This window comes from Protopterus annectens, chromosome 1.part0 (genome assembly GCF_019279795.1).
Source record: "Protopterus annectens isolate FY-2018-M chromosome 1.part0, PAN1.0, whole genome shotgun sequence".
Classification (NCBI taxonomy): Eukaryota; Metazoa; Chordata; order Ceratodontiformes; family Protopteridae; genus Protopterus; species Protopterus annectens.
The window spans coordinates 386,025,279-386,049,615 of record NC_056725.1 but is presented as its reverse complement, the minus strand read 5'-3'; the positions used below and the strand labels follow the sequence as shown (position 1 = coordinate 386,049,615).

Sequence of the window (24,337 nt, the reverse complement as noted above, 5' to 3'; positions counted from 1 at the left end):
CACTGCCCTTTGGCTTATCTACTGCGCCCAGAGTATTTATGAAATGCCTGGCATCAGTAATTGCATATTGCAGACAATGAGGAATACAAATTTACCCATATCTGGACGACTGCCTGATCCAAGCAGACAGCAAGAACATTCTATTACAGCATCTGGCTTTTGTAACGAAGCTGCTCAGTTGCGTAGGGTACACAGTAAACTAAACAAAAAAAAAAGTCGAAACTAATACCCTCGCAACAACTGGGTGCCAGCTTTAAATACAACAGCCCAGATGGCTTACCTCACGCTAGACAAAAGCAATTGACGCAATACTTCAAAAAGATAGCAATTTTTACCCAGCTCACTGCAAGGAAAATCCTGCAGGCATTGGGGTTCATGGCATCATGCATTCAACTAATCCCATATGCAAAGCTGCATATGAGAATTACAATGGTACCTGAAAGTGTATGGTCTCAACACAGGCACAGCCTCTAAACAAATCATTCCCTGCCTTCAAAAAGAGTTCCTATGGTGGGCTCAAGCATGTCGAACAAACAAGGGTCTTCTTTCGTCTTACCTCCAGCAATCCAAAACCATGACAACAGATTCTTCAGACTACGCCTGGGGAGCACACATGGCAGGACAGTGCATACAGGGCAAATGGTCTGCAAAACGAATGCACCTTCACATCAACCAAAAGGAGATGCTAGCTGTGCAAAATGCCTTGACAGCCTTCAAGGACCTCTTTCATCCAGGACAACTTCTAATAAGGACAGACAACACCACAGTTATGTGGTACATAAACTGGGAGGAACACACTCCTACCCTTTATGCAGACAGGCTATGACCTTATGGAACACAGCTTTGACCTACAAAGTACAACTGTAAGCACAATTCCTGCCAGGAAAGGAAAACATATTGGCAGATGAATTAAACAAACATGGCAGACTCCCACGAGTGGAGACTACACCCACAAGTATTTTCAATGATAACCCAAAGATGGGGATGTCCATATATAGATCTAGTTGCATCCCCCAACAACTGCCAATTGCAAAAATTCTGCACAAGGACTTATCCTTCCCTAGCCTGGAAAGTGGACGCTCCATCATTCAATTGGACAATACTGACAGTCTATGCCTTCCCTCCACTACCTCTATTGACCAAGGTATTACTGAAGGTCAGAGACCACAAATGATCCACATTGTCCCGGACTGGCCACGCCAGCACTGGTACCAATTACTAAGGAACTTAACTCTCAGCCCTCCATGGATCTTGCCTCAATTCCCACTACTGTTGACTCAAAAATCAAACCAGTCGCAGCCAGCTCAGAACTTTTTAACTGCATGGAGAATTCCTTAAATTATCAATCAAAACTTCTCTCAAAGGATGTTACTCAGACAAATGGAAAAGATTTTGTGCATGGCACCAGGCTAAAGGTCAAAATCCTTGTATTCCAAACATTCCTCACATACTGCAATACCTAACTGAGATGCTACACAAAGGCTTTTCCTTCTCAATTAAGATCCATGCTTCAGCCATTTCAGCACAATATAATACGGATCCCCCAATTTTCTCACACCCTTTACTTAGACAGTTTCTCAGAGGGGCTAAGAATAGAAGACCCCCCAGAAAACCACCAACACCAACTTGGGACCTGAACTTCGTTTTAGAAAAGTTAACACTACCTCCTTTCGAGCCAGCATTCTCAGCAGAACTGCAATACTTGTCTTGGAAAACAGCCTTGTTGTTGGCCATTACCTCAGCACACAGGGTCTCAGAACTACAAGCACTTATGGCAGTGGAACCTTTCATCATTTTCCATCAGGACAGAGTCTGTTTACGAACTAACCCTACCTTCATGCCCGAGGTAGTATCCAGTGTGGCTTTGAATCAGACCATTCATTTACCCACCTTTTATCCTAACCCACAGAATAAAGGAGAGGCTCCTTCACTCTTTGGACATTCAGACAGCTAGGTTACTATTTAGATAAGACAAAGATCTTCAGAATAACTGACCAACTTTGTATCCTATGCTGCAGGTTCACAAGGAAAGGCTATTTCAAAACAGACCATCTCCAAGTGGATAGCACATTGCATCAGCTTTTGCTACTCGCACCATGGGAGGGCAGTGCCTGTCAATATTGGATCCCATTCTACCAGGGTTACTGCAACCTCAGCAGCCTTTCTCAGAGGGGTTCCAACCAAAAGACATTCTGGAGGCAGCTACTTGGAGTTCAGTGCACACCTTTACCAAGCACTACAACCTTCCATTATACTCAACCAGGGCTGGTTTTGCCACTGCAGTTCTGCAGGGCATCCTAGCATCACCTAACCCAGTTTAGTACCAGCCACCCTTCCATAGCTTTGGGATTCTACCCAAGTCTGACTGCAGCAGTATAGCACGAACATAGTACAGTTTTGTACCTACCATAAATGTAGATGTTGGAGTGGTTATACTGCTGCAGTCCAAGTTACCCTCCCTCCATCCCCTCTACATACCAGGGTGTTGGTTACAACTCCATGTACCTCAATCTATTGGATGCATGTCTATATGGTGTATTTGCTAACGACTAGTACTATTTCTTATCTACTAAGGTATTGTTGCATAGCTACTGTATTGCCTTCCTACTTAGGGGCACCTGACATCTGGGGCAAGAAGAAAATGGCGTCTTGTCTTATACCCCTGTCGCACTGACGTCAGGGAAGAGGTGACTGCAACAGATGCTGGACCAAGACTTTGGGATTTGGCCGGCTGCAGGACCGCTTTACGACAGGATAACCCAAGTGTGATGACTGCAGCAGTATAACCACTCTAACATCTACATTTATGGTGGGTACAAAACTGTACTTTACTTCTGGACAGTTGTGTTCCTTGGACAAACTAGAGGGCTCTATTTCTAAGGTTTTCCTCAGAGGGAATAGCTCAGGATTTTGAGCCTTATGGCTGGTTATTGTGACCCCCCCCCCCCCCCCCAAGATAGACTACATGAGAGATGCAATGGTAGTCTGTGGTCCCCACAATGTCCTTTGAAACCCCAGTGCTGGGATTTGAAAACTAAAGTCACTTGGTGGAGATGGCAGATATCACCATCTAAATTTGCCCTGTTGCAAAGTAGTGTCACCAGACTTCAGACTTTGCTCTGGGAGCAGCTGTTAGCTGCTCCCTGTGGACCAAAAGATGTTATCTTTTGGTCCACAGGTCCTCCCAAGTGGCTAGATACCACAGTCGTGGAACGCAAGCAAGGGGATCCAGGTCACACCCCCTTTGCTAACTAGCCATGTTAGATGGGGGTATACCTTCACAGCAGCATTGCTCTACAGGTATCCTGTGTTCCATCAGAGCAAAGTTATGTGACAGATGAGCTAAGTATGACCAGGGCAGATACCCAGGTGGAGCTATATTGGGGGGAGGTGTTCTAAGATTTGATCCATCTGTGGAGTTCCCAAAGTAGTCCCCCCCCCCCCCTAAATAGACTGGATAAGAGGGCATTCATCCCGTCCCCTGTACACCCAAAGAAAATGAGTACAGCACATGCAGCTGTCTTCATGTTTAGGCTTCATATCCTGTGTCTGTCTTCCCCCAACTGGGACCCCTTGAGGACCTGCTTGGTGGTTCCATCTCCCTCTTTTGGAGGTGGTTGGCTTTGGTGCTAGTGTTTGGAGTATGATCTATCCACCAATGATGGAATGGTATTCTCCCTCTGTTTTGGCTCCCCTTGGGTTGGGTGTGGACTGAGCATTTAAAGCCCAAGGAGAGCCCATCTCATTGCCTCACTGTTCCTGCAAAGTCCGAAGGATACTTCCTAAGATGACTACCCCCCCCTTGACTTTACCATTGGCAAGTTGTTGAAAATGATGGGTCTGGGGAACTGTCCCACTTTCTATCTCCTGGATGAGGAAGTTTGTGGTATTTGAAACGGGTCCCTCCTGCTAAATGTCTGTAGCAGTGGAGAGGGTATGTTTGAAATGTGAATTAGTAGAAACTATACCCTGCAATCATGGTAGATTCAGAGATCTCCTGTTGACCTATCCTGTTGTAAGCATCTTGTAATGGATTCTGTTTGCAGCAGCCACCAAAAGCCATCTGAGAAATTTCACAGCACATACTTGCAGGGACCGTTTATGGCAATAGACCATTTAAGTGGGCATGTCTGTGGAACTATACAGCTAGCCTAATCTCTTGGTTGGTGCCAGATCCCACTGTTTCACAATGCAGCTACTTGTCTGCAGACAAGTGTCCTTCATAAATGCAGTGTACGATCCTATGTATTATAAAGGTTGAAAGACTTTGAAAAAGGCTTTAGATGTCAGGGTAAACTCTGAAACCCTCAAACTTTCTAAAATAACTAGAAAGGTAGTAAAGGGCTCTCTTAGTCTCCATGCTCTATGCTCTACATTTGACTTGTTCTGTGCCCCCTAGGGCAGTGTTTATTAAAGAACTCCCTCTTAAGGGTATTGGAAAACGTAGCACTGCACCTTCCAGATTGGGCACACCACCAGAAAATTAGGGGACCTTCTCTCTCTCTTTTTTTTTACACTTCAGTTGCTTTTAAAGCCATCTGTAGTTTCACCAGCCCAGAGATGGTAGCCTAGTCCAGATCCTTTCTTTCCAAATACAGTGCCCATTCCTCTCAGGCTGAATCTTCATGCGAATGCTAAATGTCAGATGGTTGCTCCTAATCGTCCTTCACACACCCAAGAGGGTGACTGCAGTCAGATCCTCTGGATACTTGCATTGCTTCATGATTTTTGGTGTTCCAAGTCCGTCTTGACTGGGAGCTGCCAGTTATCCAGTCACTTCCCTTTATCTTGCCACAACACTCCCCCAAAGGTATTAAGTGCATGTTAGTGTTTCCAGTACACCTTGGACTAAAATTGTGCATATTGCTGACCAACGTATTGCAAACACAAGCTAATCTCATTTTAGCAAGAGTACTTACTGCAGTTGTCAGTCCTTGGACATCTCCTTAAACTTGGAGAAAAACAAACCTGAAACTATGTTCCTTGCCTCCTAGATGTGCTCTGACTCTATCTTCCATGCTGCTCACTTTGGGCACCATGGCATCCTTTTCTTTAGTACTTAATACTAGATTACTCAGTTCAGTCCTTCAGTGGTGCCAGTTTGCTTAGCCATTACACTTGTCTGTAAAACTCATGATTTGCAGAAACTGGCTGATTCTCTTGCACAGGAGTCTTCCTTTGTTCTTGCTCCTCATCATCCATTCCCTACACCAGTGACCACAGTTGCTAAGGATGCTTCCTGACTTGGGCAGGGGGGACATTGAGGAGAGGAACAGTCCAGCCATAACTCTCAACCTGTCTGCACAAATCTGGACAAAGCCAAAAAATAGGAACAGATTAAGTATTGCTCCTGTAAGCTTAGGTTGCTAGAATGTTAATTTTCTGAAAATATGAAGTCTGAAATTACTGCATGTCACTTGGTGACTTTATTACTCAGTTTGCCAGACTTCCACAGATTTTGAGCAATGGACCAAAAATGAGGCAAAAATCTGGACACTTGAGAGGTACGAATACAAATGTGGACACTAGGATAAGGGGGTAACTGGCTGCCATAAGGGAGACAAACTGTTACCAGTTTAGCCTCTCAAAGGCTGAATGTGCGAATGATGTGCTGGTAGATTCCCCTTGGCTGCTGAAGACTTATTGGCCAGCTCAGAAATGTTTGACTCCAGTCCAACTGTGGTACCATTGCATGGGAGTGTAATGGAGATTGTAATTGCTATGAATGCAAGTGCACTATGGATGTTTGTGTTTCACTGTTGCAGTCATCATATTTGGATTATCTGCTTGCAGTAGCCCTCAGTTGGCCTGATTATAAACATCTTTGGTCCTGCGTCTGTTGCTGTCTAATCTTCCATGATGTCAGGTAGTCAGGGGTATAAAACGTGCAGCTGATGCTATATCAGTCTTTCTTGCTGTGTGCTGCCAGAAGCAGTCTGCAAGTGCCGGTCAGCCAACTCCTGAAATTCTTGTTTCAGAACCATAGTCTTCAAGCAAAGTACCCCATTGGGAAACTTTTTTTTCTCTTTGCTCTAAACCAGTGCTAGTAAAACTCAACTGCATTTCATGTGGAAAGCAAATACCTCAGATTTTCATTCATACAGTATTCCTTGCCTAGACCCTGACCATAACATACCTTGCTATCTGTTTTGTGCCTTATACAGACTAATAGGTTTAAGTATTTGCGCTTCTCAGTATTTTGGTACTCTGCTCAATTACCCAGATATGTCTTTGGTAAGCCACCAGACTACCGACCTTCTGAAAAAATGCAAAGATAGGCAGGCTGCCTAGGTCCAAAGCTGCCGACTACACTTCTAAGCTAGTTGCCAGTACTCAGTGAGGCACTTAAGCCCCCGATACCTGCTACTTCAGATTCACAAGCCTCTTGAGACCCATCCTGAGTCCGGTATGCCATGAGCTGCTTCAACTGTGGAACCTACGGATGTCTTTACCTTGGATGGGACCAGAGCTGCTGTACAGGCACTGGCTTCTGAGGTTGTATTCAGGCCTACTGACTTTCACATTAAACTGACACCATCTTTCTTAAAGGCCCTAAAACTCTATCCATCCCTAGAAAACTAGCTGGACAGCATGGTCGGGCCTCTTTGCTTAAACAGAAGAATGGCTGAATACTTTGTTTAATCGGGGGAAGCCAACCTTCCCTCTGAGACCTAGGACTGAATTTGCTTGTGATTTCTTCTAATCAGGATTCTGAAATGTGTTTCCTCTGACCAGGATTTACCCTCATCTACCTAGGATTTTGATGCAGAGGACTCTATTCCCTCTGCTTCCCCTCAAGAGGATTTCTCTTTTGGTGAAACCTTGCATACTGTTGGAGCATTTTTCCTGGGAAAGCCAGGATTACTTGATTCTAAAGAGGCTTGGATTTCTTACTCCTGCCCCAACACAGGCCTTTAGCTACCCCCTGTACTGGACATTGCCTTTTCAGAATCTAGCTTTGCCCCTGATTCCCGACTCCTGCTCCCAGAAAAGATGGATATTGCAGGGTTCCTGACAAGTTCCTTTAAAAATCCTACTGCGGATCCAGAGTCCATTTCACAGGAACCAAAGGACATTAAGGCTACTACTGCCAAAACTCCTATCCCCTCTGATGGAGATTCCAGGGGGGTGGATAGATGGGGTAAGAAGGTATACACTTCTGCAACTTTGGCCATTGGGGCTTTAAACTGCCAGTTTCATATGTTGAAGTATCAGCTGCATATTCTTGGATTGCATAAACAGAAAATGATTCGTGATTGTGCTGAAAATAAGGGTTTACTGCACTCACCTGAAGTTGGAAAACCTACTTTGCAATGTGATTTTTTGATTCACTAGAGGCATCTTAATAGGGCTGCTGTGACTGGGTCTGTACTTGGAAGGCATGCTTGGGTTAAGGAGCAATCCTTGCCAGATTGTAAAGCGAAATTACTGGATGCTTCCTTAAACAAGGACTGCCTGTTTGGCAACAAGGCAGAAGAAGTTCTTAAAGATGGAGGAAAAAAGCAAACTTTATGCAAACTGTTAAGTACCTACTCAAATGTTTAGTAGGCATTGACCTTCCAAGAATTGGTCCTGCTTCTTCCAGACTTCAGTCCAAACCCAGATCCAGCAGAGCTCCAGGCTTCAGTCCCAGGGTACACACAGGAATAAGCAGTGGGGGCCTCCACTTCCAAAGCTGGGAGTAATAACCCCCCCCCCCATGGTAAACTGTCTCTGACTTTTTAAAAACTTCTAAGCACTTTGCCCCTTTGGGGGGGGGGGGAAGATTGCTGCTCTTGCAAAGAACTGGGAACTCATTACCCAGGACAAATGGGTTCTAAATAGTGTCCCAGGGATACAGATTTCACTTCCACACATTACCAATGCCAAGCGGATGGCCAAATCAACCCCCAAATCAGTGGGCAGAGGCCCAAAAGCAAGTACTTTCTCAAGCATGGGAGCTATTCAGTTGGTACCAGAGAAAGGAACAAGGTTTCTACTCGACTTTTCCTGGTACGCAGAAAAGACTGCTCATGGTGTCCTGTCCTGGACCTGTCTACTCTAAACACCTTATTGGGGATTCCAAAATTCAAGATGCTGACTCTTCACCTGTTGCTCCCTATGCTAGGCAAAGATGCCTGGTTGGCAACACTAGACTTAAAGAAGGCATACCTGCACATCCAATCGGAAAACTTGCAGAACATACCTATTCAATGCAGGCTACACACAATCAGTTCTCTGCACTGCCCTTTGGCTGATCTACTGCGCCCAGGGTATTCACAAAGTGCCTAGCTCCACTGATGGCAAATATTCAAATATACCCATATGTGGACGATTGTTTAATTTGGGCAGAAAGCCAGGACATACTTTTGAATCATCTGGCCTTTATACAAAGGGTGTTAACTTGTCTGGGGTGCACCATAAACAAAATCACACCTGGTACCCTGTCAATAAATTATATTCCTGGGAGCAAGCTTTAACAACTTCCCAGATGACCTTCCTCATGCCATAGAAACCTACTTCAAACAAGTGGCCACAAAAACCCTGCTATCTGCAAGGCAAATACTACAAGCCTTGGGGTTCATGGCCACCTGCATTTTTCCAATTCCATATGCAAGACTGTATATGAAGAAACTATACAATCTAAAAAGCCTATGGTGTCAACGTTCTCAGGATCTAGAAGCAGTGATTCCTAGCATACTCTTTCCTACACCTAGAGTTTCTTTGGGCAGAGGCCTGCCACCAAAACAAGGACTTAACATTAACACTACCCTCTGCCACCCAAACCCTGAAAGACCAATCAGACTATGCATGGGGGGCTTCCCTGGCAGGGAAGTGCATTCAGGGCAAATGGAACCCAAATCAAATGCACCTGCATATCAATCAGATGGCTATGCAGAATGCTCAAACAGCCATCAAGGACCACATTCTTCCAGGACAATTAATGGTAGACTGACAACACCTGTTGTGTGGTACATCAGTTTATGCCTTTCCTCCTCTGCCTCTGCTCTCCAAAGTATTACTAAAGATCAAACAAGACAAAGGACAATTTTGATTGCACCAGACTGGCCATGCCAACACTGGGTACCTCTTGTGCAGTGTCACTGGCCCCATGGCACCTGCCCCAGACTCCTACCCTATTGTCTCGGACGAACCAGATCCTGAACCCTCTGCTTCAGTCACTGAATCTAGCAGCTTGGCTAATCTCTCCTTTTACTGTCCCTCAGTAAACCAGTGACATCCTTTGAGGCAAGGAGGCCTAGTACTAGAAAATTTTATGCTGAAAAATGGAAGATTCTGTGCCTGGAACTCTGAAGGGATGAGCACAGCAGTGCTCAGTTTACCTCAGATTTTACAATACTTAACGGAGATGCTTCAAGGGCCTGTCTTCATCAAAATTCATTCCTCAGCCATTTCGGTTCATAGCACAGAACCTCCCCCTTCTCTCATCCACTGCTCAAGCAGTTCCTCAGAGGGGCCAAAAACTTGCAACCACCCAGGAGAGCTCCAGCATGGGACCTTAACTTTGTAGTGGAAAAACTCTACCTCCTTTCGAGCCAGCTGCTACTGCAGAATTAAAATTCCTTTCATGGAAAATCACTTTCCTTTTAGCAATCGCTTCAGCAAGAAGGGTGTCTGAATTGCAGACCCTCATGGCAGTGGCGCCTTTCATCTTTCATGCGGCCAGGGTCTCTCAGGACCAATCCCTCTTTCATGCCCAAGGTAGTATGGCTCTTAATCAGCCCATTCATTTGCCAGCCTTTTCTAATTCACTGAAGGTGTATACTGCACTCCTTGTATATGCACATACAACTTGGCTAAACCCTCTCAGGAAATCTGAACAGCTGCTGGTGACATTTGCTGCAGGGGCAGAGGTGAAGGCCATTTCAAAGCAAACCTTCCTAAATGGATAGGCCATTGCATTTATTTATACTAGAAGCGCCATGGAAAACCTATCCCACAGGGGAGAAGACCACATTCAACCAGGGCTGCATCTACCTCTACAGCTTTTCTCTGAGGTGTCCCTACCAGGGACATTCTCTAAGCTGCTACCTGGAGTTCTGTACATTCACAAAGCATTTCCATTTGCCAATTTTCTCTAAAGCCAGAGCTGGCTTTGCCACTGCAGTCTTGCAGGGCCTTATAGCTGGTCCTAACGCTGTCTTATTTCTTCTCCCATTCTTGGCTTTGGGAATCTACCCAAATGTGATGACTGTGAAACATTGACATAGTATAATTATGTACACTTGGCATAAATGTAGATGTTGGTGTATTCACTGCAGTCCAAGTTACCCTCCCTCCATCCACCTGACTTTGTTCTTGCTTACACCAAAACGCTTTAAACATAGTATTTGCTTTTTTGTTGGTGTAACCTTGTGTATATATAATTGCCCCAGATGTCAGGTGCCCCATATTGGGAAGCAAGAAAAACTGATGTAATGGTGTTTGCTGCATGCTTTATACCCCTGACTACCTGACGTCATGGAAGATGAGACTAACTGACGCAGGACCCAATACTTTAATCAGACTGAGGGCTACTGCAAGCAGGTAACCCAAATGTGACTACTGCAACAGTGAATACACGAACATCTACATTTATGGTAAGTGTACACAACTGTACTTCTGCCACTATTCCACAGATTACTGAGTAAGCTTTGCTTTCCTAATCAGACCTCTGAATATAGGTCCAAAGCCAGTGGAAACCGCAAACCAGTGCTAATTGTAACCTATCTATCCTAAAGCTTTTGACACTCTCCTGCACTAGAAGTTGTTGGAAAGCTGGAGTGGTTTTGGGGGGAATAGCAGTTGTACTGCAGTGTGGTTTTAAATTGTAGGACATTGAGAAGGAATAGTCTAACTAGCTCCTTAAATGGAATTAACTGCAAGAGTAGTACTTTTAATTCGTGCATCAGAATCCTTGCCTGCAAAACTTCAGTGCCCCCCCCCCCCCAACTATCAGTTGGCCAACTAATCTGTTCACCCAAAAAGTCTTGCATCTAGGCCACAGCAACCTAGTGCATTCTTGAAACTGCAAATGAAATGTGGGAAGTAACTTTTCAAAAGCTTGAACAAATGCTCAAATATATGATCCTGCTTGGGCCTTATGAGCAATGTGCAGTTTGGGAGCCAGGCTATGAAAGGGGATGGTTTACTATAAAATATTGCCATGCTGAAACTAAAAGGGGAGCCTAGGATGAATGGGATGCAAGAGGTATGACCACATCTTTGACGAGAGTGCTCTCCTGGGCTTGAGACTTTTTGAATGTGCATGATTATGTTCAGGAAATGTAAAGCTGAACAGGATGGGAGGGAGCACAGATGGAATGTGGATGACTACCTGTTTAGCAAATCGCTTCAAAGGATTGTCCCCATAGTCTGCTACCTAGAATAGATTGGGGGATCTACCAAGTCATTTGACATAATGGGACAGGGCAACTGAGGAGGTAAATATTAGATGGCTTTGACTTCTGAAATCAACCAGCTGTAACTAATTTACCACTATTAAGGAAAGCTTAACTACACTTACTGTTTTCTTTTCTCTTGCAGGCTGATCAGCTCACAGAGGAACAGATTGCTGGTAAGTGTTTTACTTGTAACCTTTAGTTTGGGTCTTAGAAAATGGCAATACAAAGACTAGACAGAATTTTCTCTTGCTTTTTCTAGGGAAGACTGCTGGGACTATGCAGGGTTTTAATTTAAGTGAAGACATTTCATGTGGCGGCTTCTAGTTCTGCTACTTGAGGCAGTTGCATTGGTTTGCATTAGCGGTGCAGTGTAAACATAATCACATTTTGAAGTGTAGGAAGTTTTCTAATAGTTTTTACTAGTGTTAACAGATGAGACTTGGCTATCAGAACTTTCCGCATTTACTTTGTAGAAGCTATTCCAAATGCATTGACTTTACAGAAGAGATGAGCACCAGATATGAACTCGGAATCTCCAACTCCAGTGACACTAGTAAGGAGGTCCTCTTCCCGTACAGCCCTTCAGATAAAGGGTAACTAAGTTGTAAGGTGAATTCTGTGGCTTGTTATGGCTGGATTATATTGACTGCAGATTGTCAAGCTCTGCTCTCTACGCAAGTTTCTGTAAGCTGCCAAAGCATCCCAACAGATTTGTGGCCTGTGCTCGTGTGCAAGCATGATTACTTCAGGACAGATTGACCCTAAAGGTGCTGTTCCATTTGTCCATTACAATGCCCAAACTCACTCAGTAATGCACTGGGCTACAATGCCAGCCCAATTCTGCCCCAGTTTTACAGTGTAGCATTATTAAGCTGCCAAGCACTGGTCATGAAAACTAGTCATTCAATGCTAGCAGCAGAAGTGTTTCCAGTTCATTAGCTAGGACCATCATGCAAGTGGGCTGGGAGTGTCAAAGTAGAAGTCTTGAGGCTTACTGGAGCTCTCCATTTGATGTCAACAGTGGATGAGACTCAAGAATTGGTAGGTGGGTTACTAGGATGAGCCATGGCAAAATGGCCTTCGAGGGGGTTCTGAGTGAACCCCAGTCATGTTGGCAGTGGCTTTCATCAAGCTGTTTGCTTTCCTTGCAGCTTTTTTGCGGTACGTTAGAATAACTCCATGTCCAACTTTAGTGACTGTCCCATTGTTGAGCATTTACAGCAGGTGGGGTGTTGTGCTGAAGACCTGGCAGGTGTGGACAGAGGCTCTTTGAGTTTGCCTTCCCATTTGAGTACTGACCCATTTGGGCATCCACCCAGGTTTGGAGGCATGTAGGCTGAGCGTTTCAGTGGCACAGGCTTCCAATTTGCTAACTTCCCTTGGGATGACTTGGCTGTCTGCATGGCAGGTGGATGGCGGGGCTTCTGTCCTTTTTTTCCAGTTATTTCTTCAGTGTTTGGAGTTCTCGCAGGCTCAACTGAACCTGAACAGCATTCATCTGATAAACTGCTTCTGGTAACTGTATATTATGAATTTAAATCTCAGTACAAGTTGTAAATCTGATAAAATACCGCCAGTGGCAGTATCATTAAGCTTGCAGGATTTGAATAATGAATTTCCTGTTTGACTCCAAAGGGCAAGGCTCACTCTAGGTCAGCAGAACTAGTAGGACATGAAAAACTACTCTGCCTTTTGGCAGTCAAAATGGACTTAATGTAAGTACTATAAATGCTGAGTACTGTAAATATTGCTGAAAATGTTAATTTGGGCAGTAAGGGCTGCATGTGTACTAGACTCGCCTTGAGAACTGTAACATCCTTAATGGGGGATCCTGATTCCCCTGTACCTGGCTGTGTCCAAGATGGTAGTCTGTTCCAAATCAACAGCAGTTAGTAGCAATAGTAATGTTTCTACAACAATTAAACAAGGCTCAGATAGTACCTGCCATTTTGTGTGTTGGTTTTTTTTTTTTTTTTTTTTTTTTTTTTTTTGAGAGCTCTCCCCATAAGGCAAGACAAACTGGGGAGATCTCTGAGCTGCAGGAGAAGGGGAAGGGTGCAATCCCACTCCTCAGCTTACAAGGGTTCAATTACACGCAATCAGAAGTAAATAATTTAGTTTTCAATCTGTCCTCTGTAGAACTTGCCAAGGAACAGGTTTCTGTACTAAATGTGCATCATTTGTTCCAGCTAGTAAGTTGAATTTGGTTGATCAATTCTATAATTTGCTAGAAATATGCTTAAAACCATTTTTGTGAATGAGGATGTAAATACTAATGTACATGATTTCAAGAAATCTAGTTGTGTATCTCAATTCTCCTGCTATGGAGGAGTTTATTAAAATGTGTGAAGATTTAAGGAAATCAGTTAATGAGAAATCTAAAAATGTTTTTTATAATCTTGCAAAGAAAGAAGTGTTGGGGGCATTGGCCAGGGCTGAACACTTGGTTATTAGGCCTGCTGATAAAGGTGGTGGGATAGTCATTCTTGATACCATGGAGTATTTTAGGAAAATGTGAGATGCTCTGATACTGTTGGTTATGCTACAGAAATACCAGGTCAATGGTATTATGGACAGGCTGAATTTTTATGTAAATGATTTATTGATCAAATTGAGTTCTCTCTACATTTTTCTGTGCAGCCTCCCACTATACCAGTTGTATATGACCTACCCAAGATCCATAAAGATCTGTTTAACCCCCATTTTCCGACCCATTGTATCCAGAAGAGGGTGGCTCACTGAGCCTATCTATATGTGGAGAAACAGCTTAGAAATGTTTTTAACACTGTAGAAAATGTATTTAGGGATAGTAAACAGTTTTTGGAGCAACTCTATATAGGCAAGTTCTAGGAATGATGAGATTCGTAATGTTTGTTACGCTGGATGTGAATTCCTTCACTGTGATCCCTAATGATGAGGGAATTATGGTGAGACTCTAACCAGAGTGTAGGTTTTCTACAAAGGTCAACCTATTTGTGCCCTACTGGATTTGATTTTAGAGAATAATTTCCTCTGAGCATTAATTTCTCCAGACAGGGGTTGCCATGGGCACAGCATGTGCCAATATTGTGCTGGCCAATTGGGGAAAGAGTTGGACTTTTTGTTATATGTTTAAGCAGCATGTTATTTTTTACAAACATTTCGTGGATATCTTTTTCATATGGCAAGGCAGAAGTAGAGATCCGATATGGTTAATCCTCTTGTTCCTTACACCTGGGTGATCAGAGCTGGCCATCTTCCAAGCTCGCGACAGTCACTCTAACTCTTACCCACAATTCCCCTCCCTGTTACCCCAGATTTAGTTTGCTGTGTTGCCGTTCAGTCGTGTCAAAGCTAACTCGCGAACTAAATAAACTTCTTTAATACTTTATCGGATTGCAGTTATTTTGTTCTAATTTTAAGGTAAGAGAACTCGTCTAGCAACTTCTTTTTTTCTAGCCCTTAACTCCTTTACCATCGTTGGTAAAATCTTTCCCGCTTTACCTTCTGGTATTTCTCACCATTGTTGGTACTTTCCTTACTTTTCTTTCTTCCTCCTATCATGGCAGAGAAAGGTGGTCTAGGATTTAAGATGTGGATTGTGGGCATAAATTGCCTCTTTCAAATGCACATGTGTTACGTGTTTCAAGTTTGGGTGTGCCTCATTTGACTAACCCGCCTTGCAGGATTTGAGCTAATTTTTCAAACAGGACTTTGGTGGAAAGGAAATAAACTGATTCTAAAGGGACAACTTGAATCTTCCTTGTCTGAGGCTATTTCTGGGTTGGAGGCTTCAACCCCCTCCTAGTTCCCATAAGAGAAGAAATGAGAACACGAAGGCAAGTCTCTCCCATTGTCTCCTGCTGGGGACAACCAGGAACAAAGACCTAAGAAGGCTAAACTTTCTAATTAGGATTTGACTTTCTCAGCCCTGAGGCTTTCAGTGCCTAGATCTTTGGCACTGAAGCCTTCGTCTGACTGACGTCTGCTCTTGCTTCGCCTCTGACTATTTTCATGGCACTTGACTATTCTCTTGGTACTGACCACCTTGTTTTTTGCATACTTTCAGCACCTACCATAGTAACAACTACCACTTCAGCACTGACCCTGTCAATGCAGACCTTATCTTTGGCACAGAGGACACCAGTAGTACAAGCCTTAACGGCTGTTTTCGGTGCAGTCCCCTGTTTTAGCACTGTCCAAATACTCTTTGTGGGCACAGTTTCTTGCATCCTTAGAGACCCTGACTTCCCTTCAGCTATGTCAGAGATCCACTAGAAAGCTCTTGGAACATGTGTGCCTTGTGGATAAATTGCTTTTGTCTAGAGGTATCCAACCCTCCCGGAACTACTCTTCCCTTGGAGGTGATCACCCTTCTCCAGAGACTCCTATTTATTCTCCTTCATTGCCTTTGAAGCCCCCTGCTGTAGCACAGACTTCCCTCACTTTGGCTCCTTTCATGGACCTCACTAAGGAGTCAGTCTCCTTTGTGGCAGACTTGTCACTCCAGTCACTGCTCTGGATGCTAGCTGTGACATACCCCTGTTTTTCACTGCTGGCCAGGGACTCTTGTCAGTGGGCTGATGTGCTTGACTGGGGTGACCTCTGGTGGACCAGCCTTGGCGGGCTGATATGCTTGAGTGGGGTGTGACCTCAGCTGGACCAGCCTTCCAACTCCTGGAAGGCTCTTGCTTCTGGCGATCCTGTGTCATCAGTGCCCATCTCCTCTGGACCACAATTTACACAGGGCACCAGGTACAAGGGCCTCGAGACACTCCACTGGCGGTCCCTTTTGCACGGTCTTCAGATTCTCCCCCTGAGGAAGTTAATCGCAAGAGTTTGTGTAAGAGGAAGCACATTGACTCCCCAGAAGAGTCCCTCACAGAAGACCCTTTGATGGGGAAGGGTCCCCTAGGTCACCCTCTGAGGTATCCTTTGGAGATGTCTCTAAATACGTAAGCAGAGAGGTGATTGGCAGCCCTCTAACCTAACCTCAGTCTGTTCCTGCAGGCCTTTCGTGCCCAGCCCCCTACCTCTTGGGTTACTCCACCTGCTGACTTATTTTGTCTAGCTTGTTGTGCAGCATGCATGGAAGGCTGTTGATGCCATTCCCCACAGGCCAGAAAATTCTGTCCCCTCCAGATAGTGAGCCTCACTGGTCCAAAGGTCTTCTGTAGATGCCTTGGTGGTGGGGGCCACAACAAAGGATCTGGCAGTAGAAAGCCAGACTGTCCACCCACCCAACAAAGTCCCAGGCACTGGACAGATTAGGGAAGCATACCTTTGCTGTCAGGTCCCTGAATTATATGGCACATTTTACCAGGCTTCAAAGACTTAATTTCTGAGCTCTCAAACCTTGGCCAGAGCTGTCTGAGGTCCAGGACAGTGGCCTCTGCCACCCTTGAGAGATTTCCAACTCCATGCGTCTGATTTCTCACTCGGGAGCAGTGGGCGCAGGCATAGTTCATGAGACTGCATGCCTGGATGTGCTTGTGATTTCATGGAACCGTTCAAGGCTTCCTTTCTGAATGCTCCCATTGAAGCCTCTTCGTTTGGACCCAGGGTTCGAGACACTGGCTAGGTGTGAACAGGATGATAAGATCCTTTCTGCCATGGGTGTCCACTCTTCCTCTCAACTGGCTCTCTAGAAACCAGAAGAGTGGGAAGATGTGGCAGTCTTGGGGTTCTTTCCATGACGCACTAGCTTGAGTTTTCCCCCTAGAGGCAGAGGGGCAAGCTCATATGGAAGATGCCCCTTTCAGGGAAGAGGTCTGCATAACCAGGGTTCCAGAGATTTTGGCCACTCCTGCCAGCACTCCTGAAGAGTGGCCCAACTGCTTTCCTCTGGAAGTGGTTGGTTTTCTTTGTACACTTCTGCCTTGCTAACCATTACCACCGATTCTTGGGTACAAGATATAACCAGAGGCTATCATACTCCCTTCGATCTTTGTTCCGCCCCACTAAGGAGCTTACCTGACATTCCACCCAGAGTAGAAGCAGCATTGGAGATTTCAAAGCTGCCAAGTTATCCGAATAGTCCCACCAGACCAGATAGGATCCAGATTCCACTAAAGATTTAGTGCCAAAGACATGGGACTGGAGACAAATTTTGGATTTGTGTGCTAAACAAATTCGTAGAAGTACAGAAATTCCAGATGGTCACAAAGTCTATCCTCCCACTATTGGAGGCAGGTGATTGGATGTGCTCTCTAGAGCTTAAAGATGCTTACTACCGCATAAAGGTGGACAGACAATTTTAAGATTCCTTTGCTTCTGTGTGGGAGCCACTCCTTACCAGTTCCGAGTACTGCCCTTCGGACTCTCTACAGCCCCCAGTGTTAAAGTGCATGGCAGTTGTCACAGCTCACCTGCGACTGCAAGGATTCTGGGTGTTTCCATACCTAGACTACTGACTCATCACCACTCCCACCAGACATGGCATACTCTTCCTACCACAAAGTTTAGGTACAATTATAAACTAGCAAAAATCCTATCCCCATCCCAATCCATAGAATTAATTGGGGTTCTGTTGGATACAAAACTGCACAGCATTGATCCCAGAGTGCAGAATCTTAAGGATAAAACTTCTCAATCCATGCTCTCAAGGGAAAGCTCTACAGCACATTCTGTTCTCCAGCTGTTGGGTTCCATGGCAGCTTTCATCATCATTGTCCCCCTCAAGAGGGTTCACATGAGGCTTTTACAATGGTTACTACTCACCCAGTGGTACCCTTTTCAATGTCCTCTCTCATCCCAGATTTGGGTGACTCTGATGCAAACGAGACTTAATTTGGTGGATGTTGCAGAACCAGTCACAATGGTCTCCCCTTCACAGCCCAAAGCCAGTGACCACGGATGCCTCCCTGATGGGGTGGGGGCTTTTTCGGGGGAAAACTGTCCAAGGCATATGGTCTGATCTAGAGGCTCATCTGCATATAAATGTCCTAGAGCTGAGGGCGGTGCTTCTAGCATTGCAAGCATTTCACCCCCTCTTTCCGTCGGGGACTATTGCAATGCAATTGGACAACATGGCTATAGTCTAGTAAATCCAACAAGGCCGAACCAAATTTTACCCACTTTGTTGGGAGGCTGTGAGGATATGGCAATGGGTGATGGCTACCAACCACTTTCTTTTAGCAATGTACATTCACGGGAGTTTCAACATGGACAGATTGAGCAGGTGCATTCTGCAACCACATGAGTTTTCTCTGAATCATCTTATAGTGGCAGAGATTTTCAACTGCTGGGGTTTCCCTTGCTGCGAACTTTTTGCATCCCCAACTAAAAGTGCAGCAATTGCTTTGCCCTGATTTCCAGGGGCACTCTAGTCCACGATTGGCCCTCTGGTCTATTTTATGCCTTTTTCCCCCCTCTTCCTCTCATTCCACAGTTCCTGAAAACCTGCTGGTTGAAGAGCAAGATTATCCAACTTGCATCATATTGGCCTCTGCAAATTGGTTTCCCCTTCTTATGGCCTCACCTGCTAGATCAACCATGGATTCTCGATCCAACTCTGGATTTGATCTCCCATCTGCAGAATCTGATTCACCCCAACCTGAACAGCCTGAAGCTCACAGCTTTGCTCCTCCACTTCAGTGATTTCCAGGCAGACTGATCGATCTTCCCCAGTGCATGACCTTGTCTCAAGTCCTTCACCAGAACTACTCGTCTCAGCAAGTGGAAAATGTTTACCATTTGGCTGAAAGACACTTTTTCAGCACCAGTGCTGGTAGTACTAGAGTACCTGTCAAGTTTATTCCTATCTGCTTCTACCATTTGAGTTCATTTGGCCGCGATATCTAATTTTCACAATGGTGTTCTTGACTTTTCGCACAAATTATGCAAGACTTTTCTAAAGGGTGTAAATCATTTGAAACACTTTTTTTTTTTTTGAGAACCTAGCCAGCCATGGGATCTGTCTTTAGTCCTGCAAGAATTTACTATGGCTCATTTTGAACCAGCTTTTTCATGCAACCATGTTTCTTTCTTGGGAAAACTTTTGTCGCCATTACTTCTGCCAGAGAACTTCAAGCTCTGCATCAAACAGCCTTACTCCATCTTTCATAAAGATGGAGTCATTGAGAACAAATACTTCCTGCCAAAAGTGATCTCTGAAATGTCCATTAACCAATCCATTAAATTGCCAGTTTTCTTTCCCAGTCATTCTAACAGAGGAGAGTATTGCCTACATACCCTTGACATTCACAGGCAACTTCGTTTGTCTGGAGAGAACTAAGGCTTCTTGCAAATCAAATCTGCTGTTCTGGCCTATTCTGGTCCTAAACCTGGATGTGCTGTTTAAGGTCACATTGGCTAAATGGTTAAGACTGCGTAACACTTGTTTACAAAACTCGCAATCTCTCTGACTACAGCTGTTGGGGCTCATTCCACTAAGTCTGTTGCAGCTTCTGCTGCCTTTCATGCTAGAGCTTCTTTACCCGACATTTGTGCAGCTGCAACTTGGGCTAGACCCCATGCCTTCATCAGCCATTCCAAATTGGATTTGGCCTCCAGACGAAGTGTCCTTTAGTTCAGTGTTGCTCAGGAATGTCCCATGAGCGCCTCCCAGGGATAAAGGTAGCTGGGGGCTCTGTCCCAGGGTAAGGAATGTCAATACCCAGTATAGAACGTTCCATCTGTATTTATCCTCATTCATTCATGACCCTCCCACCTTCCCCCTCCTGAGGCTTATAATGGATCTTATCAGGTTCCATTAAGTTCTTTGACCAGAGGTATCCTCTACTTCCTTTGACTTGCAAACTCAATCTGGGGTAACAGAGGGGAAGTGTGGGTTGAGTTTAGCTTGAGTGTTTGTGGCTGTCGTGAGCTTGGAAGATTGCTGGCTCTGTTCTGAGGCTGGAACAGATTTAACCCAGGCGTAATGAATGAGGATCAACTGTACAGATGGAATGTTATGGTAAGACTCACCTTATTTTTTTTGTAGGATTCTTAAGGAATACCACTTATCTTTTTCTCTACAATATTCTCAAGTTAAGATTGATTTCTTGGACATTAGTGCGAGTAAGAATGTTTGGGGACATTTATCAACCAGGTTATTCAGAAAAAGCTGCCGGAAAAAATATTCATCACTCTAGTATGCACACTAGGCATATTACCAGAAGTATAGTTAAGAATAAAGTACTCAGTTGCCCGAGACTGCACACTGAGGAAAATGTTGAGGCATTGGATGGTCCATGTGTAGATCTTAAGAATAGGGGCTACAGAACTGATTATCAGTAATGCAATGAAGGAAGTGAATTTATTAGACCATAATAAAACGAGACCCTATTTCTTTTGAAAAGTCCCCCCATGACTGCACATGATGGAAGTGTGTACAGAGGTGGTGAATAGGGAATTGACTTTTTCTGGGGATGTTAATAGAATTTGAGTGAAAGAACTGGCCCATTTTACTAACCCCCAATTTAGTAGGGTCACAGCCTGTCCCCAAATTCAGTTTAAGAATAGCAGGAACTTGAAACAACGTATGTTATAAGCATAATAGAACAAATGAACGATTTGCCTCACAGCGTAAGGGAACATATGCCTGCAGGGCCTGTAAAGGTTGTTGCAACATATGGTCAACCTGCATGGTTATGCACCCATTATCTTCTAAGCAAATGGTTTTCTTTTTATGCAGACTGTTGCACCAAAAACCTAGTATATTTGGTTAAGTGCAATTTGTGTAGTGAATTTCTATATAGGCAAGACTAACCATATGCTGGAGAAGGTTATGGAACATCTGAATGACATACATAATAAACTGACAATGCACTGGCTAAACGTGTTTGGTATGTATCCTAATTAAGCTTTTGGTTTCTAAAAAAAAATTGAGGGAGACTTGTGTAATGAAATAGAACACATATATTTTAAAGCCTATATTCCACCTGAGCAGTGCTGTCTCCTTAACCTCTTGCAAAAGAGGTTTGCTTCCTTAGTAATGTGTTTTGGCTGTCATCTGTAGTTAATATAACACTTGCATGTGTAGTTAGGTCTGAAGAGGGCAACCTCAAGCGCTCCCCTATTCTGCTACATTATTGTAAAGTGTTTTTACACTCCAGCCGCAACACATTTTTTATATTGTGCTTCACTTGCAGCTTTGTGGAGATACTTTGGAATAACTCCATATCCAACTTTCTTCAGGTGGGGTTGTCATGAAGACCTGGCAGGTGTCGACGGGCTTTGTTTGCCTTCCCATTTCTTGTATTGACCCATCTGATCGTCCACCCAGGTTTGGAGGCATGTAGGCTGAGTGTTTCAGTGGCACAGGCTTCCAATTTGCTGCCTTCCCTTGGGATGACTTGGCTATCTGCATGGCAGGTGGATGGATGGGGCTTCTGCCCTTTTCAAGACATTTCTTCTGAGTTTGGAGTTCTCCCAGGCTCAACTGAACCTGATGCAGGAAGGTTTGTGCCTACTCTGGCAAGGTTTCTCCTATATTTGCACCAACTTTGTTTTTATGCTCACCGGGTTTTGTGCTTTATTGGGTCCCGCCTTAACCCCCCCCCCCCTCCAACCTCGCCCTGTGCTGGAGCCTGTCTTTTTTTTTTTTTTTTTTTTTTTCAGAATCACCTGACAACCTTCAATTGTATCCCATCTTTAGAAACTGTCCTCCAGTTGTATTCCTCTTTGGAGGATCATGCTATCCTTTAACAGAATACCATTGGTCTGTATTACAGTGAATTTGTTCTCACTTGCATGTTTACCCACATATGCCCCTAGGGATCTTGTCCTTTTTTGCCTTTTGGTTTGGTGTTGCTTATGTAACGTTTTCTGTTTAATCCTGTGAGGAGTTGCTGCAGGAAGTTGTGCTTGAATGCCTGATTGGGGGGGGGGGATTTTGTCCTGCACATTCCTGATTGGCTTGCTGCAGGTGCCCAGATTCTCTGCCTGCTGAGTTCTGTCTGGGGTGTGGGTAGCTACAGTTTTCCTTCCAACATAGGAAAATAAAGGACACCTGATGCCAATAAGTTAGCCCTTGATGAGCAAGGCCACTGACTTGTTGTGGCAGGGGAAATGGAGTGGGTTTTCCCCTCTTGAACGGGACACTGAACTCTCGGGCAGCTGTATCTTAAAGGGCCCACTCCAATAAACCATTGGAGTAAAGCCTACATTAGTCTGTCTTGGTGAGCATATGGGGTTTCTTTGCCACTTCTGTACTGTGGTATTCTGTGCTCAATTTGCACTAGCTGCTTTGATTACTTAGAAGCTCTTCCTCTGGCAAGTTTGCTCACTGCAGCAATTGGGTTTGATTTCTTCCTGGCTGTTTTCTCTGTTGCATGCGTGGAGTTTAATGCTTTGTCCACCTTTTTGGTTGCGGTTTCAGGTGACTTTCAGTTTCAAAACCAGATGGCTTTTTCTGGGATTCTATCCTTTCACTCTGACCAAGCCTACTGAGCCTAATTTGATTAGGCACCTTTTTGTCAAGAGTACCTGCTTTTTTCCTTGCATGGAATTTGTATTTCACTGGCAGTGGAGCTTCCTTAACTCCTTTGGGAGTGGGGGGGGGGGTCTGAGGTGATTTGAGGGATGACAGTAAGCTTCCACTTTGTTTAGGCAGAGTGGGTACTCTTTGTATAGCAATTTTTTTTAGAAGCTGACGTCTGCATATTTTTTTTACCTGTTTTGGTCAGCATATCATGACTATGGAAATTGGATTGTGACCAGTATGATTAAGCAGCTCTCCCTCAGTGAGACAACTTTATTATAAGCCTGCTATGGCATCTTTATTTGGTACAGCAAGCCTTTCATTGAAAAATGCCCGATGGGCAGTGTTTTGGTGTGGTGGTAGGACCCATACTATTCATTTTAGTTAAGACTGAAGCTTCTGGATTTTTACTAAAAGGGCAAAGTGCTTGTCTAATTATGTGGATGTTCTTGACAGCCCTGTTAACATCTGCCATGATGTCCTTTAAGAATGCAACTGCAGTCATAACATGTGGGTTGTCCTGCCTCAGACAGCCCTCGGTCGGCCGGATTCCAAAGTCTGGGTCCGACGTCGGCTGATGTCTCATTTCTCTCCGTCAGAGCGGCTGGAGTATAAAAGCATCAGCCAACGCCATTTTCTTCAGTCTTTCTTGCCGCGCGGTGCCCGAAGCAGAAGCAGTTCGCAAGTGCCGGTCGGTCGGCTCCTGTATTTTACAATACCGAAGTCATCAAAAAAGCTAAGTACCCCGTTGGGGACCTTTTCTTGCCTCAGCCGATGTCAGAAATTACTGAAAGTTAACCATTGTTTTTTTTGTGGTAAACAAATACCACATAAGGATTTCTACTCTTACTGCCTCCCTTGCCTGGGCCCAGACCACGACGTCTCGGCCTGTGTAGCCTGTGCTCGCTTCAACAAGCGCACTCAGGCGCCGGGCGGAGTTCGCTGAAGATTTTTTCGGCGATTATATTTGCTTACACCATGCCGTCGGATCTTCCGACATCGCAAACTCCCAAAAAGCGAAAAGACCGGGACTGACATCCTCGGCCCACGTCTACCTCCGACTCCATGCCGAAACCTAGCGCGAGTGCTCCAGTTCCCTCTGAAACTCTCTCCACCGCTCCGAACTGAAGACACCGCATTACCGACTACTCCGATTCCAGATATTACTCCGCCAGTTATAGACTTTCCTCCGGATACCGAAACCGAGGAAATGCCAGAGACCATTGCTGTAGACAAGGTCACTCCTGCACGTGGAGCTGCCAGGCCTCCTATGGCCATGTCTATTAAGGCCTACACTAGGGCTAAGGCAGCCAGCAAAACAAAGCATATTGCTTCCAAATCCTTACCTCAGCCGACTCCGGAGACACAAATTATGTCCATGGCTGCTGATTTTAATTTCATGAGAGGTTCACAGGCCCATCCTGAGAGCGCATCCCAGACTCCTCCTGATAAAAGACCCCAGGTTGAACCCTCTGACCCTTCTCCTTCAGATGAAGACTCTGAGGGCTCTGTCCACTCTGATAGCCAGGAAGAGCTCTTCCAGACTTAT

At 44.8% G+C, this 24,337-nt stretch overlaps 1 protein-coding gene across 2 annotated transcripts in view; it reads left to right on the top strand.

The window, feature by feature from the left end:
• The window catches only part of CALM2 (calmodulin 2), a 531,034-nt gene that overhangs the window by 75,916 nt on the left and 430,781 nt on the right, over window positions 1-24,337 (top strand). Inside the window, exons 1-2 of one of the 2 annotated variants that reach the window (XM_044060247.1) lie at window positions 3,976-3,980; window positions 11,527-11,557. In XM_044060247.1, the coding sequence (XP_043916182.1) occupies window positions 3,978-3,980; window positions 11,527-11,557 (34 nt within the window). In that variant the 5' untranslated portion in view covers window positions 3,976-3,977. Of the gene's footprint in view, window positions 1-3,975; window positions 3,981-11,526; window positions 11,558-24,337 lie in introns of those variants that run through there. The other variant, XM_044060244.1, reaches the window with a different exon arrangement.